Below are 15,919 nucleotides of genomic sequence, written 5' to 3'. Positions count from 1 at the left end.
GGGGTATTTTTACACACACACACACACACACACACTTCCTCTTCTCCTCTTGCTCAGTGTATATTCCCTCATGGTGCTTAACTCAAGCCAGCTGTGAGTGGTTTCCTGGCCATATGATTCCTTCAGGCTGCGCGGTCTCCCTCCCTCCCTCTCTCCCATTCAAGATTTGGCTCATAAAACCAAATGACGTGATGTGCATGGCTTAGTAACATACCAGCCCTCCCCCAGATGCTCGAAGGAGTTTGCAGTCCTACAGAGCTGATGAGTTACCAGTGGCCTCTACCTGCCTCTGAGGGTGGCGTGTGCTGCTCGGCTTTTGTTTCCGTGTGAAAACAGCGTTGCTTGATTCTACTTAATGCTCCCTGGCAGAATCTTTCTTGAAAATCTACATCTCGATAGCCTGCCAGCGAGGCATTTGTAGTCGCATCCGTTTCTCATTGCCGAAAAGCAACATCGTCCTCCTTCGCCCAAATTCCACGCATGCACACATACAGATGCATTTCCCCTCCCTTTCTAAATCGTCTGTTAGGAGCCACCGGTAGGTATGTGATCAGATATGGGTATCCTGTACCATCGCCTTCTTGGTAGGAAGGCAAGAAGTGTGAGAGATCCTGAAAGGGGGCGGGGGGTGCAGTCCAAAGGGAAACCACACACATGTGGGCACATGCCCACACCAGCCCACATGGCTGAGTTTCGGCTAAGCCACAGGGAGACTGGTCACACATCTCCTGCAATCTTGCCTAGTCAGGTGGCTGTCAGTTCTTCAGAGGCCTCTTTCAAAGCATTGGGCAAAATAGCACTCTGAAAAGGATGTCTGTTGCCATTATGTAAGACTTTGGGTGTGGGGAGACGAGTCTGGCCTGCTGGGCTTAAAAGAGCCGCCACCCCTGGCTTAGAGAGCCACATTTTACCTACATTTGAGCTTCAGATCTCCAGGCCTGCGGCTCCTCACCCCTGTTCTAGCTCATAGGGACCACAGCAGCATCTCTGCTTCCAGACTTGAGCTTCCCAAATGCCTGGGCATTCCAAGCCAATGAATGAAACGGCAAGCTCCTCCATGTTTGTTGCTCTCTAAGGCAGCCTTTCTCAACCTTGGGTTCGTAGATGTTGTTGGGACTACGACTCCCATCTTTCCTAGTGCCTTAGGAATTATTGGGAGTTGTAGTTCAAGAACACCTGGGGACCCGAGGTTGAGAAAGGCTGATCTAAGGGATGGGGGACCTGTGGTCCTCCAGAATTTTGTTGGACTGCAACTTCAATTGGCCCAGCCAGCACAGCCAATGGCCAGGGATGATGGGAGTTGTAGTCCAATAATATCTAGAGGGCCGCGAGTCCCCCAAGACCCCCACGACTGCTATAATGCCTGTGCTGATCCTGCTTTTCCATGTGAACTAGCGATTGTCACTTGAACGGGAGTGGCAGAGTCCTCATGTAGGTGCAGGTGATGGACCGATTGAATCATCAGGTCCCTCACTCATGAAGTCATGAGGGTAGCTGAGAAGAGCCTGTTGGCTGTGCCCTGAGCCGTATGTCTACTCCTTAGTTTCTTCTCTCTCTTTGTTCCTTTCTGGTGTTGTCTTTCCATGCAGAGATGACCTCAGCAGAGGTGTATGCTTGGCTTTTCTAGCAGATTGCTTAGCTAGCAGGGGGAAAAGGAGGAATTCTGGGACTGTTCCACGCCTTCCCGTATTTAAGAGGCCACAGCGTGAAAAGCGAGACTCTCCATTAATCCCATGACTCCAGGAGTCCATGCGCTGGCTGTGTCTGTATGGAGGGAAGCATGTGCAAAAACTATGTGAGCCCCACAACACACTTTTGAGAGAGCGCTCCAGGCTCAACTGTGGCCACTCAAACTGAAGGATGCAGCTCACAGTATATCTTTGACAGGGTTGGGGACGTTCCATGTGGCAAACTGTACTGCAGAAGCAATCTGCACAATCTAAAGAGAAGGGCAGTCTCTTGAGTTCAAAAGAAACCATGCAAGGTAAATTTGCACGCACAAAAATATCGGTTTACCAGAAATATTCTTGCATATTTGTATGCCTCTGGAAGTAAGGGAGAAAAGACCTGTGTGTGATGGAGGAGGAATTATCAGATCTAAAAACTTGGATGGAGGCGGTAGGCGCGGGGAGAAGGATGACCTCAACAACGCTCCTATGTACCTGCCTGACCTTGAACTACTAAATGTTCACTTTTATCAGTCTCTACAGCCACAGCTGGCGCTGAAACCTTCCAACAGATTGACCTCACCCCTAAAGGTGCACTTCCTACACTGTCTCCTGAGACAGATGGAGGCCAACCATCTACTAAATGTTCACATTTAGTAGATGGTTGGCCTCCATCTGTCTTGGGCACCTTTAGGGGTGAGGTCAAACTGTTGGAACGTTTCAGCGCCAGCTGTGGCTGTAGAGACTGATGCAGGAGTGACATGTTTTGTTGCAGCTGGGGCAGAGGAAAGAGTCCCATTGTGCTGTTGCAGATGTACCATGACGTTTCTTCTCTCTGTGCTCCTCCCAGCAGTCATTCCTCCTCTGGTCACTGCTGTGGATACACAACCTGACTGGTGGTCTCTAGGCACTTCGATCATCTGCAGGGGACAGATTCCAGTTTGTCTCTTTGCAGTCATGAGGACTATTAATTTGATTTCTCCTTTTATCCTTAGGTTATTGGAAAGCTTGGCATGGTCCCAGGATAAAACCTGGCCAGGTGTCAGTGCGTGCGGCCAGCTATCTCCCACGCGCACACACACACCCCGCCTTCTCAGTTACCACCTATTAATTTATGTCTCTTATCTCAAAGGGGCCTTGAGAGTTTCAGGCTGACCCTTGCGTCTGTTTCCTCCTCTTAGCACCTTGTCGAAATGCTGCCATGCCATGGTGGCCCTTCTCTACCCCTTCACGTGGCAGCACACCTACATCCCTGTGCTTCCCCCTTCGATGATTGACATTGTGTGCTCGCCTACCCCCTTTCTGATTGGCCTGCTCTCCAGTTCGCTGTCCCGCCTCAAGGAGCTGCCCGTGGAAGAGGTGAGGCCAGAGTATGGGAAAGGGAGGACGGCAGAATGGATATTGTTTGATACAGGTTCAGGGGGGCACTGTCCTCACAGGACACAGGTTTGGGGTGTGTGAGGAGGACAAAGCTTTGGGGCCAGGGTTTATTCATGGCAGATCCTGCTAGGCTGAACAACCCTGGAGAAAGTGGCTGTGATGTGAAACACTTGCTGGCATCTTTCCTCAGCAGTTGCTTACGGCATTGAGAGTGCCCCTGTGGCTTCTGTTTTAGCCATGGTACATCCACATGGAAAATGATCTGGGGCAGGTGGGCTTAGGGATGATATGATATCTAGAATTCATTATCTCTAACTTAGATGTTTAGAGCATCTGAGCTGGAGATTAGGTGTGTGGGACAGAAGAGAAGAGGCCCTTTTCTCCCCATGGCTTTTGGTGATGACAATCACAAGGGCTAGATGGAGCAGCCCCCAACAGCCAGAGGGAAGAGACTAGGGTGGGACACTTCAACCACAGTACTGGGTTCAATCCCCACATGGACAGGGCGATAACTCTAACCTATACAAAGGCAGCCCTACAATGAGATCCACAAAGAAGAGTCAGCAGAATAAGACCAGGAAATCTACAAATCTGACAAACTTAGTTGGTCTCTAAGGTGCTACTGGATGGAATTTTTTATTATTATTATTTTGTTTCGAGTACGTCAGACCAACACGGCTCCCTACCTGTAACTTCTACAAACCCAGTAACACTTGGATCTATTTTGGCTTAATTGTCTCATCCATAGCATTTGGGGTTGTTTGTTTACCTCCAAGCACCAAAACATCTTTGTTTTAAAGTCCAAGGATTGCTCCTCCAGGCTATAAGTTGCTGGTACCATACTTGCATTGAATATCTCTTTTTCTTAAAGTGCTAGATAAGAGCATGCTCCTATCTCTGATCCCCCCCCCCCAATTAGTTGCTTCTTCCCTGTTGTGTGGAATAACTTGTGTGGTTTCTCAGTCAGGGAAAGGAGGGGAAAGTGTGTGTGTAAGAGACTCAAGAGGAACAGCTTCCCTATGTTTAAAGTTGTCATTCTATGGTTTGTGGTAAAAGTCATAAAAGCCACCCTGGGATTGGGCTGGTTTTCATATCTCTTTGAGGCTCGGTGGAATTGGGGTAGGCCAAGGCCTTTGGGAGCCTTTTTGGGGCCGAAGAGAAGAGTAAAAATGCTTCAGATAAATAAATAAGGCAGGGCCTCCCCTCCCCCCCCCAAAAAAGCTGTATACAAGGCAGCCATTTTCCCAAGGAGGTTGATGACCATTCCCAGTAATGTTTTTCTCCCCTTTTTCTTTCTGTGTATTTCTGTCCGAGCAGGTCCTTGTGGTTGACCTTGTGAATAACCGGTTTCTCAGGCAGGTAAGAACAACTTGCTTCCAGTCATGTCCATTCTATCTCTGGTGTGGGGAACCTTTGACCCTCTAGATCAGGCATCCCCAAACTTCAGCCCTCCAGATGTTTTGGACTACAATTCCCATCATCCCTGACCACTGGTCCTGTTAGCTAGGGATCATGGGAGTTGTAGGCCAAAACATCTGGAGGGCCGCAGTTTGGGGATGCCTGCTCTAGATGTTGCTAAACTACAGCTCCCATCAGCCCTAGCAAGCGTGGTCATTGGCCTGAGTTTATGGGAGTTGTAGTTCGGCAACATCTGGCGAGCCAAATGTTTCCCGCACTGGTTCTATCTGGGGGGGGGGAGGAACAGGAAAGAATAAGGACAAGGGAGTCTGCTCTGTTTCGTTGCTGGATGCTCAGCAGGGCTTTTTTCAGCCATAACTCACTGGAACTCAGTTCTGGCACTGAGACAGGTGCCATTGCCATTATAAGAGAACAAGGGAGGCGTTCATGGTGAGTTCCAGTGCCTCATTTTCTAGAAAAGTAGCTATGAAGAGGGTGATAGTAAATGGAGCCTGAAGACAAATGGCCATTGAGAAAGTTGGAAATCATTTGCAAGAGGCTTTGATTTCCATGGGGTTTGTGCGTATGTTTCTTCACGTCTTACTCCATCCTCTAGTGAGTCAAAGGGTTCTGCAGGTTTTTGAAACTTCTAAAACCTGCCAGACCTATTAACCAGGGGTCAAATATATCATAAGCAGCAAAAAAATAATAATGCACGAATGATTCTCTCCCTGCCCCCGGTTTTCACAAATAAGTGTATGTCCGCAGGAGTGCTATTCTCTCAAGTTCTGCTTCAGTATTAGTACAAAAGTAAAGATGCAGGAAAGGTGACTCTACGATGAGGGAACGCTGTGGATGAGGAGAACTTTGACTCTCTACAAAACCCCCAAAAACCCAAAAGTAGATGGTGGTTGTGCCAGTGGTGCGTCCCACCTTGGATTCAGGCAAAACACACTATTGCGTCCTAAGACCAATGCTTTGGGACGTCCATGCCTACATCATTCTTTAGGGGCGTACCTCAGAGGCGCAGTGCACGCTTTGTACGCATGAGGTCTCTGTTTCAAAGACAGACACCAGCAAGATATGCTCAGCATGCAGACTATGAGCTATAGGTAACGCAGTGAGTGCAAGAGCTGTCTCTTGCAAGGCCCAACATCTGCACCTTTTGGTGCCACTTTCTGTTATCTCCCTGTGTGCCAGCAGCTTCTCCTCCTTCCAGTATCTGTGGCTGCCAGGTGTGTACATTATGACCATCGCAAAAGGGCCACCTCGGTCGTTGCTCCATGCCAAGACTGTACTCTGTGCTAGTTCTCTGCTCAGCTTTGGCAGCTTTGACGGCGCCATGGCAAAGTTTCCAGCACAGCCCTCTGAAGCAGCCCCCACGCCACCGCCTTCCAGTGCTCGATGACCATTTGCAAGGGTTTAAAAGTGGATCCTTTAGAAGGGTCTAGCCTTTAACCCTCCAGGTGCTGGTGTGCTACCTTGACTATTGACCATGGTGTCTTGGGAGTTGAGGTCTAATAAGATCTGGAGGGTCACCTAAAGCTTGCTTTTAGAGTGTTTATCCCAGAGTCTGCAGTTTGGTCTCACCCTATGACTATAGAACAGGCATCCCCAAACTTCGGCCCTCCAGATGTTTTGGACTACGATTCCCATCATCCCTGACCACTGGTCCTGTTAGCTAGGGATCATGGGAGTTGTAGGCCAAAACATCTGGAGGGCTGCAGTTTGGGGGCGCCTGCTATAGAACATGCCCCCTCTCTCTTTTTTTAAGATGGAAGATGAGGACTCTATATTACCTCGGAAGTTGCAAGCAGCACTAGAACACATCCTGGAGCAAAGGAACGAGCTGGCAAGCGACAAGGAAGAGGGCGCTCCCAACGGCAAGCAAGGTAAGGTTTAAAACCTCTCACCTTCTTATTTTTCGCCAGGAAAAATCACACCGAGCTTTTATAAACCTCTACCTACCATGTCCTCCCCTCCCTTAGTCATTCCCCTTCCAAAAATTAAAAAGGCCAAAGATTTTTAGCCTTTCCTTGGAGCAAAGGTGCTTCAGCGTGTGGGTTGCCCTTTCCCAACTCTCAGTATCCTCCTTTTTAAAAAAAAGTTTTTATATAAGATTTTATTGTTACAAAACAAACAAATAAACAAGGGAAAGTACACATAGCATCTCCATTTTTTTCATAGAGTCATTTTCACAGTTCGTTTCTGTACTGTATGAGACATTATCGGTGTAGACAGTTGGGGGTAAAGAGAAAGGAGAGAGATTGGAGGGTAGCCTTCCTTTGTTCTATTGCATAGTGTTTGTGTAGTGTATGGTGTCAGCATCACTTGGGTAGATCCTTCGTTTGTACATTTATTTATTTCTATTGGCATTCTGAAAGATTGGACGGTTCAGAACCTGGTATCCTTTTTTAAATACTGTATGAGATGACCGGAATATACCAAATATTTCATGATGTCCACTTCATAGCCCCTCTGCATGGGTGTGGAGATGTCACAAGGATGGGCTTAACCGTGTGGCTGGACCTGCGCATGAAACCTTCCTTACATCAAGTCAGAAAATTTGTTCACCTGGCTCGGTGTTGGGGAAGATCCGCAGCTCTGGGAGAAACTGCCTGCCCTAGGTTCAATCCCCAACAACTCTAGGTAGGGCTGGGAGAGACCCCGTCCGGAATCCCAAAGAGCTGCTGCCAGTTGGGGTGGACAGGACTAATCTAGATGGAACAATGGTCTGACTCTAAATACGGCAGCTTCCAAGTGTCTGTGTCCACAACACTCGCTGCAACTTTGCAGGGTTCCAGGCTGAAGTTTTCCCCAAACTTTCCTGGAGATGCCAGGAATTGAACTCGGGACTCCCTGTGTGCAGAGCAGGTGTTCTGCTACTGAGCTACGGTCCCTCCATCCATAGCTGCCAAGTTATCCCTTTTTTACAGGGATTTTCCCTTATGCTGAATAGGCTTCCTCGCGAGAAAAGGGAAAACTTGGCAGCTATGAGCCTCCATCCCAAAACTGCACCCCGGCAAGTTCAAAGGACGGGACTGGAAGAGAGCAGGTTAAGGCCAGGTCTCCCGCTAACCAGTGTTTTCCCTGCTCCTTTTGCCTCCCCCCTCCAGAGTCCAGCCCCTTGAACGAAGTGGTGTCAGAAGCATTCGTCCGCTTCTTTGTGGAGATTGTGGGGCACTACTCCCTCTTCCTGACTCCCTCCGAGAGGGAAGAGAGGACCCTGCAGCGGGAGGCCTTCCGGAAGTCGGTCTCTTCCAAGAGCCTCCGGCGCTTCTTGGAGGTCTTCATGGAGACGCAAATGTTTGGGGGCTTCATTCAGGAGCGAGAGTTGCGGAAACAGGGTGCTAAAGGTGAGAGAGCAGGGGGACGGTGAAAGGGGCGTGCGATTAATTAAGCGTGTTTTTCATCAGGGGTTTTTTTCCGCCCTCCTTTGCCCCTTTCATCACGTAAGAGCTGTTCAGGTGGTATTGGTGGGAATGCTGAGAATAGTAGGAGAGGATATAATGATTAAATATTATCCTTCCTCACTCACGCTAGTGAGCTAGTAGCAGAGCATATTCCCTTGCGCATAGCAGGAAGCTAGTTAGAATCATAGAGTTGGAAGAGACCACAAGGGCCATCCAGTCCAACCCCCTGCCAAGCAGGAAACACCATCAAAGCATTCTTGACATATGCCTGTCAAGCCTCTGCTTAAAGACCTCCAAAGAAGGAGACTCCACCACACTCCTTGGTAGCAAATTCCACTGCCGAACAGCTCTTACTGTCAGGAAGTTCTTCCTAATGTTTAGGTGGAATCTTCTTTCTTGTAGTTTGAATCCATTGCTCCGTGTCCGCTTCTCTGGAGCAGCAGAAAACATAGTTGATAGATTCGTTAGAACCATTTGAGTTAAGCAATCCAGTCTGGCTTGTCCAGATTGGATTGTTCCTGGTAAATCCCCTTTTGTTCCCTTTTAAAAACAATAATGGCACAGCAGTCTTCTTTTAGAAAGTAATGACAAGGTTTACTTACATTCAGTTCACTGTATGATCCTGAAGGGAGGCTTTACCTTTTAGTTACAGAGAAAAGTGTGGGCTCTTGTGAGGGATGAGGCCCATGTGCTGCTGGCTGAGAGCCAGCATACAGCAAAAGAGCAGTAGCGAAAGAGTGAGAGAGAGAAGAGGAAGATGGTTGCATGACTAGCCCCTTTATAGGGTCTGCCAGGGTCATGCCCATCTACCTGGTCACACGCAGGGGGAGGATGCTCCAGACCAGGTGTGACAGGAAGTCCTCCTGGCTGGAGCAACATTCCCCTGTGTGTCCACTCTGGGCAAACAGGAAATGTTGTATTCGACTGCTTTTGTGATGTTACATCCCACAGCGTCTGCAACTGGAACTCACCAGGTTTTTCTTTCTTTCTTTCTGCGTTCTGTTTTCCACCCCTTTGTAGGTTTGTTTGAGGTACGTGCCCAAGAGTACCTAGAAACCCTTCCCAGTGGAGAGCAGAGTGGAGTCAATAAATTCCTGAAAGGCTTAGGTAAGAGATCCTGGCTGCTGCTTTGGATTGCAGTGTGCTTTTATATCCCATCACGTGCCCTAAAGTCAAATCACAATGCGTGTGGGTTTATTCGCAATATAAGCACAATCACTGCTGTATTTATGTTATGCACAGCAGTAAAAGAAATAGGGCAGGTCCTTACCCCAAAGACACTGCAATCTATATGTAATTTCTGATGGGTGAGGACAGGTTTACTGTGGATGGGAGTGGTAACAGGGGATGAAAGTGAGGAAATGTGTTTTGGGTATGTTTTAACTGGGGATGAGGGCTTACAGGTATTAGTAGATGTAAATCAGGGATGGCTATCCTTCCAGTTTGAAGGCTATTGCCTCTTTTATAGTTCTGTAGAAGAGGGAGCTGCTGCTTCTCATACGGCAGTGTTGCAAAGGCTTGGAAGGGTCTCTTCCCGTGCCTGGCAAAATCTCGTTTTGCAGGTATAAAGGAACAGTTTATGGAATTGAGAGCTTCTTGTGTCAGGTATTGCTTCCATTGCTGGGAATATTGGGCTTTTAAAGCAAAATCCCCAGCTGCTGGGGAAATGCAGTTCACTCGTAAGCAAAGCACGCTGCTCCTTTTCCTATGTTTTACCATCTGCGTTGTGGCTCCATAAATGTCACCAACCATCTTTGGATGGGATTTATGTCCTTGCTGTGTTGTGTAAACTTTGCAACGTGCCATTTTGCAAACTTTATGGTGTGTATAGTGGGCATTGCACTTGTATAAATACTGGGCCGTGTACAATGCAGGTGGGAAAATGTGGCGAGGTTGTGCACTGGATGGTTTAATCTGTTTTATGGAGGCCGGGGGGGCTTCAATCCAATCCCATTGTGCCAAAATCACTCTTTCTTTCTTTCTTTCTTTCTTTCTTTCTTTCTTTCTTTCTTTCTTTCTTTCTTTCTTTCTTTCTTTCTTTCTTTCTTTCTTTCTTTCTTTCCTCCCACCCCCATCAATCCCTTCCAGGTAGCAGAATGAAATTTCTCCACAAGAAGTAAGACCTTAGAGTGCCACTGTTGCAGGGAGAAGTGATTTCTTCCACAGTTCAGCAGACAGAAAATGGACCAAGTTTTCCCCCATTCCCATTTCGTCTGCTCCCAAGGAGGAGAAAGCCCAACCCAGGAAGCAGGGTGTCCGGGAGTTGTGCTTAGGTGAAAAGCTGGCCTCTGCCCTCCTAGGATGGCGCTAAGGGGGACACAGACGAAGAGGCTGCTGGGAGGGGACTCTCAGCTGCTACCAAGAACATGCACTGGACTCTCCATTGGCGCTTTGCAGATTTCACAGTGGTTTGGGGTTTGTTTGTTTTTCTTATTTCTTAGCTAGTAAACATTTTGAAATGTTGTTTCTTATTTATATTGAGGTTAAGGAGAGTATTAGCCAATGACACTTGCCCCGGGCTCCTCTCTCAAATGGCAGCAAAGGAGGTTGCTGGATGGAGGCTGTATTAACCTGGACTCTTGAGATACGGACAGGGACCATACGATGAAAAGGGGGAGAAGCAAGAGGCAGTTAGAGGGAAGGTGAGGCAGGGGAACCGCTGAAGCTGCTGAGAATTTGATACCCACTCCAGCAACCACTATGGGATGGAAGATTTGCCGGCCCTCCTAGTGGGCATCCTTTCTCGGAGTAAGCTGAGAGGCTGATGCAATGTAATTAAAAGTGAGTGATGTTAAAGAAAACGTGTCCAGTTGTTCTTACCATTCGCAAGTAAGTGTATTGTGGGTTTGACCTGACTTTGTTCTTTTCCTCTTTCGTTTCTCCGCTCCAAACAGTTTTGCGTGAAAGGGGGAGCCTCCAGATGTCCTTTTCATTGTGGCTTCAGGACTATTTGGGCTTGTGATGTTACTTGGGGTTGTTTTACGCAATCCCGCTTCCAATCCGATTTGCCTCTGCAAACGTTTCGGGACAGAGCTTGTTCTTCTTCTTATTTATTAAATATATATACCGCCCTTCCTTTGCAGATCTCAGGGTGGCTCCACAGAGCTCATGTTCCATAGTTGCCTGCTGAAATGCAGCTCTTCATATCGCAAATGTTCTGCGGTTTTCTTTGTATGCCAAAAGTGGCCCCTCCAGATGGCAATAATGTGGGAACAGTGGGGGAAGCATCATAAGTGGAGTGATGTGTGGACAGTTTAGTAAAAAGCCATTAATGCACTATGATTGCATCAGTGGCAATGTTCCGCAACATCCATATATATTTTTTATTTTTAAAAAAACCAGCCTAGGCTGATAAAAAAAATCCTTCCAGTAGCACCTTAGAGACCAACTAAGTTTGTCATAGGTATGAGCTTTCGTGTGCATGCACACTTCTTCAGATACCTGTTGCCAGAATAATATTGATGATGTTGTTATTATTATGGGGTCTTAGGCCCCCTGGTGGCCAAAAAGTGTAAATCAGTTGCTTTCTTGTGTGGATCTTGCAACACAGGCTTGCACATCACTTGGTTTCTCTAAGCTTGCCTATACAGTGGTGCCTCGCTAGACGAATTTAATTCGTTCCACAGGTCTTTTCTTATAACGAAAAATTCATCTAGCGAATCCCATAGGAATGCACTGAAATTTTTTTGAAATTTTTTTTGCCCATAGGAACGCATTAATTGAATTTCAATGCATTCCTATGGGAAACCGCGATTCGCTAGACGAATTTTTCATAAAACGAATTTGTCTAGTGAGGCAACCTCCGCTAGAAAAAACCTTTCATTAAGCGGAAATTTCGTTAAGCAGGGCATTCGTTAAGCGAGGCACCACTGTACTTAGTTTTTAGAGCTTTCCAAACTCTGTGTCACGACACATTAGTGCGTCGGCTGCAGTGTGTAGGTGTGTCACACAAACGCTTCTTGCGCTCCTCCTGGGAGGAGGGGCTGGAAAGGGGTTAGTTTAACCTCCATTTTGCTAGCAAAACTGAATTACCATGTCGCGAAATGTTGCTTTCTAAAAAGTGTGACACCCGTATGAAAAAATTCGAAAGCTCTGGCTTAGTGACTGCTGAGTGGGTGAAGCCACTCTGCTGAAGAGTACTGCATTTGTGGTGGCACAAAAATTGCATCGATGATTTGGAACTTGTGGTGATTTGTTCATGCGCTCACCGAGCGATGAGCCTTTTCCATTATGTCTTCTACTTTTATGTACAGTCCCAGTTAAGAGGAAAAAGTAAAGGTACCTGGGAGGGAATTCAAACAATTGGGGGGGGGCACCTGTAGCTCAGTTCCTTTGCCCACAAAGGGCCTTGGGTTCAATTCCACCTCTGCTGTTTTGTGTTGGCAGAGGTTTTGTCAAACATTCACCGAAAGGTTCCATTTCCGTTAGCTTCCATTTTTACTTAAGGCTCCTTCTCCCCCCTCCCCAACTTATTCTTGTGTTTCTCACACAAATAAGATGTGGCAGAGGTTTGCTTCCTGACGTCTCCCCCAGAGCACGTCTCGACTCTTTGTATCAAAAGGAAGCTCCTATTTTATCCTCCTGCTCACAGCGGATTCAGAACGGAAGGTCGTGTTTGCCCCAGCCATTCTGTCTGTCGTCAGTGCTGAGAATGAAAGTTGGCTGTAGGAACACTGGGAGTTGCCTTCTGCCAGGTCAGACTACTTGCCCATCTAGCCCTGTACTGCTTACTGTGACTGGCAGAAGCTCTCCATCATCTCAGCCAGCAAAACTTCTCTCCTATTACCTGCTACAGTACTTAATCCTTTTAAGTGGATATACCAGGGAATGAATCTGGGACCTGCTGCATTCAAGTGACGCTTACCGGTGAGCAATTGTCCCTCCCTAGGGGCAAGCCATTTCGGTAGGGAAACCTATATGTTTTGCAAGCCATTAGTCTTCTCATGGTCTATTCCCCAGGACTTTTTTTAAAGCTTGCATGGGTCCATGCACACCTTGTGCCTTTTCCTTTTACACCTGGGCTCTGGGACAGAGGCCAGCGCTGACTTACCTGTTGTAACCTAAACTTAGGACCCTGCGCCCTGTTGCCAAAGTTTGAACATATCAAGGTTTTCTACCTAGCTGCAAGATCACAACTGGTGCCCTTGTGCCAGAGTAGACCTGGACCCTGAGACAAGTTGCAGCAGCAGCAGCAGCCATAATTCTTGGGTTTCTCCAGGAAATGAGAAGACAAAAAAAGCTCTATCTCTTGCTCATTCATCTTCAAGCTGAGAAGGGATCCCTGCTGAAGCTCCCTCCTCATGGGAGGTGCAGATGGGGTAACCGAAATCAAAACAGTCAAAATAAACTGAAAGTCCTTCTTTATTAACAGATTGTAACAAGTTTAGATAATGTGAGCAAACGTAACTTGCAACGTTTGAACAGAATGCCACTTAAAACCAGTTTTTTTAATTCTCTCTCTCTCTCCCCTCCCCCAAATTGTACAGCTTTAGAAGCATGAACATCTGTTGGGGTGGTGCTGGCAGTTCTTTTTTTAAAAAGGCTGACAGGAACTCAGTGTCTTTTATCTGTTCTGGATATTCTGGAAGAAACCACCTGTGGGAGAGAGCAAAAAGACAAATCATCAGGGGAACTTTCCTTGATGAGACGCCAACCTCAATATCTTCATACAAGCAGACATGGATTATCTGAGGTATCCATTAAATAAAATATCCATTTATCAGTGCACTACTACCTTTTTAATATTTAAAAAAGCACACAGAGATGAGCCAAAAGGTTAGACCTGTGTTATCAAAGAGCACAGAGGAAGTTTGGTAAGTGAGGTATCTGAATGCGTTCAGTAGGAAATCGCAACTGGCTTAATACTTGAGAATCTTGGTGGTGGAGATATTAAGTGCAATGACAGAGGCAAAGTTTACATCTACATATTAGGTAGCAGCACAATCCGTTTTGTAGCTGAGTGACTTGAACGGAGTAACCTGCAAGGATTCTACCGCCCTACGTTCCAATACCTGTCCTCAGCACTACCTCTCAGTATGCACTCTGGTCAGTGAACGAAATAAATCGATTCGTTCATTCATACCTTTCAGTACGGCTCAGTAATGCTACCTTGTCATTTCCCATTTCATTCATTTCTAGTACCTGAGAAACAGGGTACAATGGGGGACGATGCCAGACCTCGTAGCAACAATGTCAACGCTGCGGTTTAAAAGGTTTGTGTGGCATGGAGGGAGATGTGCAGACTGTGGGTGGGAACACCCCAAATCTGTTGTTTCCTAATTTTGTGGCTGCAGTGCCCCTCCTGCTGGCTAACAGTGGATGATGCCACATGGTGTCCTTGTTCCAAAAACATCATTTGAGAACCGCATCTCTTCCTGTGACTGATAAGCTAGTTTCTAGACTTATCACCGCAGGTAAACTCAGATGATGAAATGCTCCTCCGTATATTTAAAACATCTGTGCCCCCTGCATGGAGAAAGCAACATTTTAAGGAGGGGAATGCTTGGCTAAGACCCTTCCCCCTCCTGTTTAGTTTTCTACTTTATTTTTGCAGGGAGGATTCAAAATACGTGACACACTTCCCTTGCACACAGAAACACTTAAAGTGATGCAGCCCAAGATACAGAATTAGCTCCACAATAAGAGCTTGACCTTTTATTGGGAACTTTCACACAAAGGAGATTTATTCCAGTATGTCCAGCAGAAGCACCCCCCATTCACCAGTGTCGTAGGCTTTCTGCTGTGTTTTATATATTACCTGTTTCATGGGAAACTGCTTTCAGGTCGCACTTCCCTCTCGGCAGTTTGCAGGTATAGAGGCCCAGGCAGCCATCGCAGTCTGAGGGTTTTCTGCAGGCCTTTGACTGAATCCCAGGACAGGAATACTGAGAAGGAAAGGAAAGAGAATCCCTTTAGGCACCAGTGCTAAAGGCATTAAGAAGAGCTTGGCCTGCTGCATCCACCACTATGTTCTCACATTGCAGCAGCACACCGCCTGGCTGTGATTCCCAGGAATTTAGACACAGACTGTCTTTGATTCTGGAGATGTCTGTCTATTTAAAAATCTTTATGAACCACTTAATGGTTCAAAAGCCTCTGGGTGGTGCAGAGTGCAAAAACCAACAATATATTTATTCATTTATTGGCTGCATGCAGAAGGGTTCAAGTTCAGTCCCTGGCATCTCAAGATAGAACCGGAAACCGCTTCCCATCAGACGGACCCAGTGCTCTGATTTGGTTCAAGGCTGCTTTCTCCGTCCCTCTAAGGCAGGGTTGGAGAATGTGTGGCTCTCTAGCTCTTGTTGGACTACAATGCCCACCATCCCTGACCATCCACTATGCTTGCTTGTCCTGATGGGAGTCGTAGTTCAGCAACATCTGGGGGCCCTAGCCCCCACTGCCGTAAGGGACTGGTGAAAAAGCTAGAGGTTTTGTACTCACCGTATCTGTGTTAAATTTCCCATGTCCTTTCAAGTAGTTCTGAAGTCCTGGGCTCTTACTTCTCGGAGGGGACAGCTGGGGAACCTGCTTCTTGCTGCTGGCCTTCTGTTTAACATGTCCCGGTTGGGGTTTGCTTGCCGCTTTGCTGTGGGCTCTGCCACCTGCTCCAGCTCCTCCTTCCGCCTTCCGCGACCTGGCAGGAGGCAGTCTTTGGGCTTCCGCCTCTCTGTCTCCTTCAAGGGGCGCGTGGAGAGGTTTCTTGGCTCCTCCAGCCCCTGCTGGGTCCACCAGCCCTTTCCCAGCCCACTTCCCATGGACTTGAGCCAGGGTACAAAACTGAACAGAAAGCACAGCAAAGGTAGCCACTGCGGAAACCCTCATCCTCTCTTCCTGCCTGGGTTTTCTCTCCCAGCTCTCTGGGCAAAGGGCTGCTGTTGCCTTGGAGCTTGCCGGAGAGATTAAAACCAGCCACACATGCATGTGGGTGATGTCTCTGCGTCAAGAGTGGGAGCCCTTTTATGCATCTGGATTCCCAGCTTAACCCCCACCCCCACCCCCTTTCCCCCCTTTTTGTGATACTGAAATTCTAGCTCACGCCTCCTGCTTGGAAAATCCTCCCTC

At 47.4% G+C, this 15,919-nt stretch overlaps 2 protein-coding genes across 8 annotated transcripts in view; one reads left to right on the top strand and one right to left on the bottom strand.

Moving 5' to 3' along the window:
• Positions 1-11,542, top strand: part of DENND2A (DENN domain containing 2A) — a 71,166-nt gene extending 59,624 nt beyond the window's left edge. For all 7 annotated transcript variants that reach the window (XM_035127977.2, XM_060279933.1, XM_060279929.1 and 4 more), the window contains exons 15-20: positions 2,849-3,026; positions 4,365-4,406; positions 6,220-6,337; positions 7,562-7,801; positions 8,879-8,965; positions 9,947-11,542. In XM_035127977.2, the coding sequence (XP_034983868.2) occupies positions 2,849-3,026; positions 4,365-4,406; positions 6,220-6,337; positions 7,562-7,801; positions 8,879-8,965; positions 9,947-9,978 (697 nt within the window). In that variant the 3' untranslated portion in view covers positions 9,979-11,542. The remainder of the gene's footprint in view (positions 1-2,848; positions 3,027-4,364; positions 4,407-6,219; positions 6,338-7,561; positions 7,802-8,878; positions 8,966-9,946) is intronic.
• A 173-nt stretch (positions 11,543-11,715) lies between these two features.
• On the bottom strand, positions 11,716-15,827 carry LOC118091280 (uncharacterized). Its single transcript, XM_035128085.2, has 3 exons — positions 15,299-15,827; positions 14,616-14,742; positions 11,716-13,453 (listed from the first exon to the last, which is right to left on the bottom strand). The coding sequence occupies exons 1-3, from the start codon at positions 15,776-15,778 to the stop codon at positions 13,422-13,424; spliced, it is 639 nt and encodes a 212-aa protein (XP_034983976.1). The 5' UTR covers positions 15,779-15,827; the 3' UTR covers positions 11,716-13,421.
• Between the last annotated feature and the right edge of the window lie 92 nt (positions 15,828-15,919).

Source organism: Zootoca vivipara, chromosome 10 (genome assembly GCF_963506605.1).
Source record: "Zootoca vivipara chromosome 10, rZooViv1.1, whole genome shotgun sequence".
Lineage (NCBI taxonomy): Eukaryota > Metazoa > Chordata > Lepidosauria > Squamata > Lacertidae > Zootoca > Zootoca vivipara.
The sequence above is the reverse complement of the archived record's forward strand: the minus strand, read 5'-3'. Positions and strand labels throughout refer to the sequence as shown.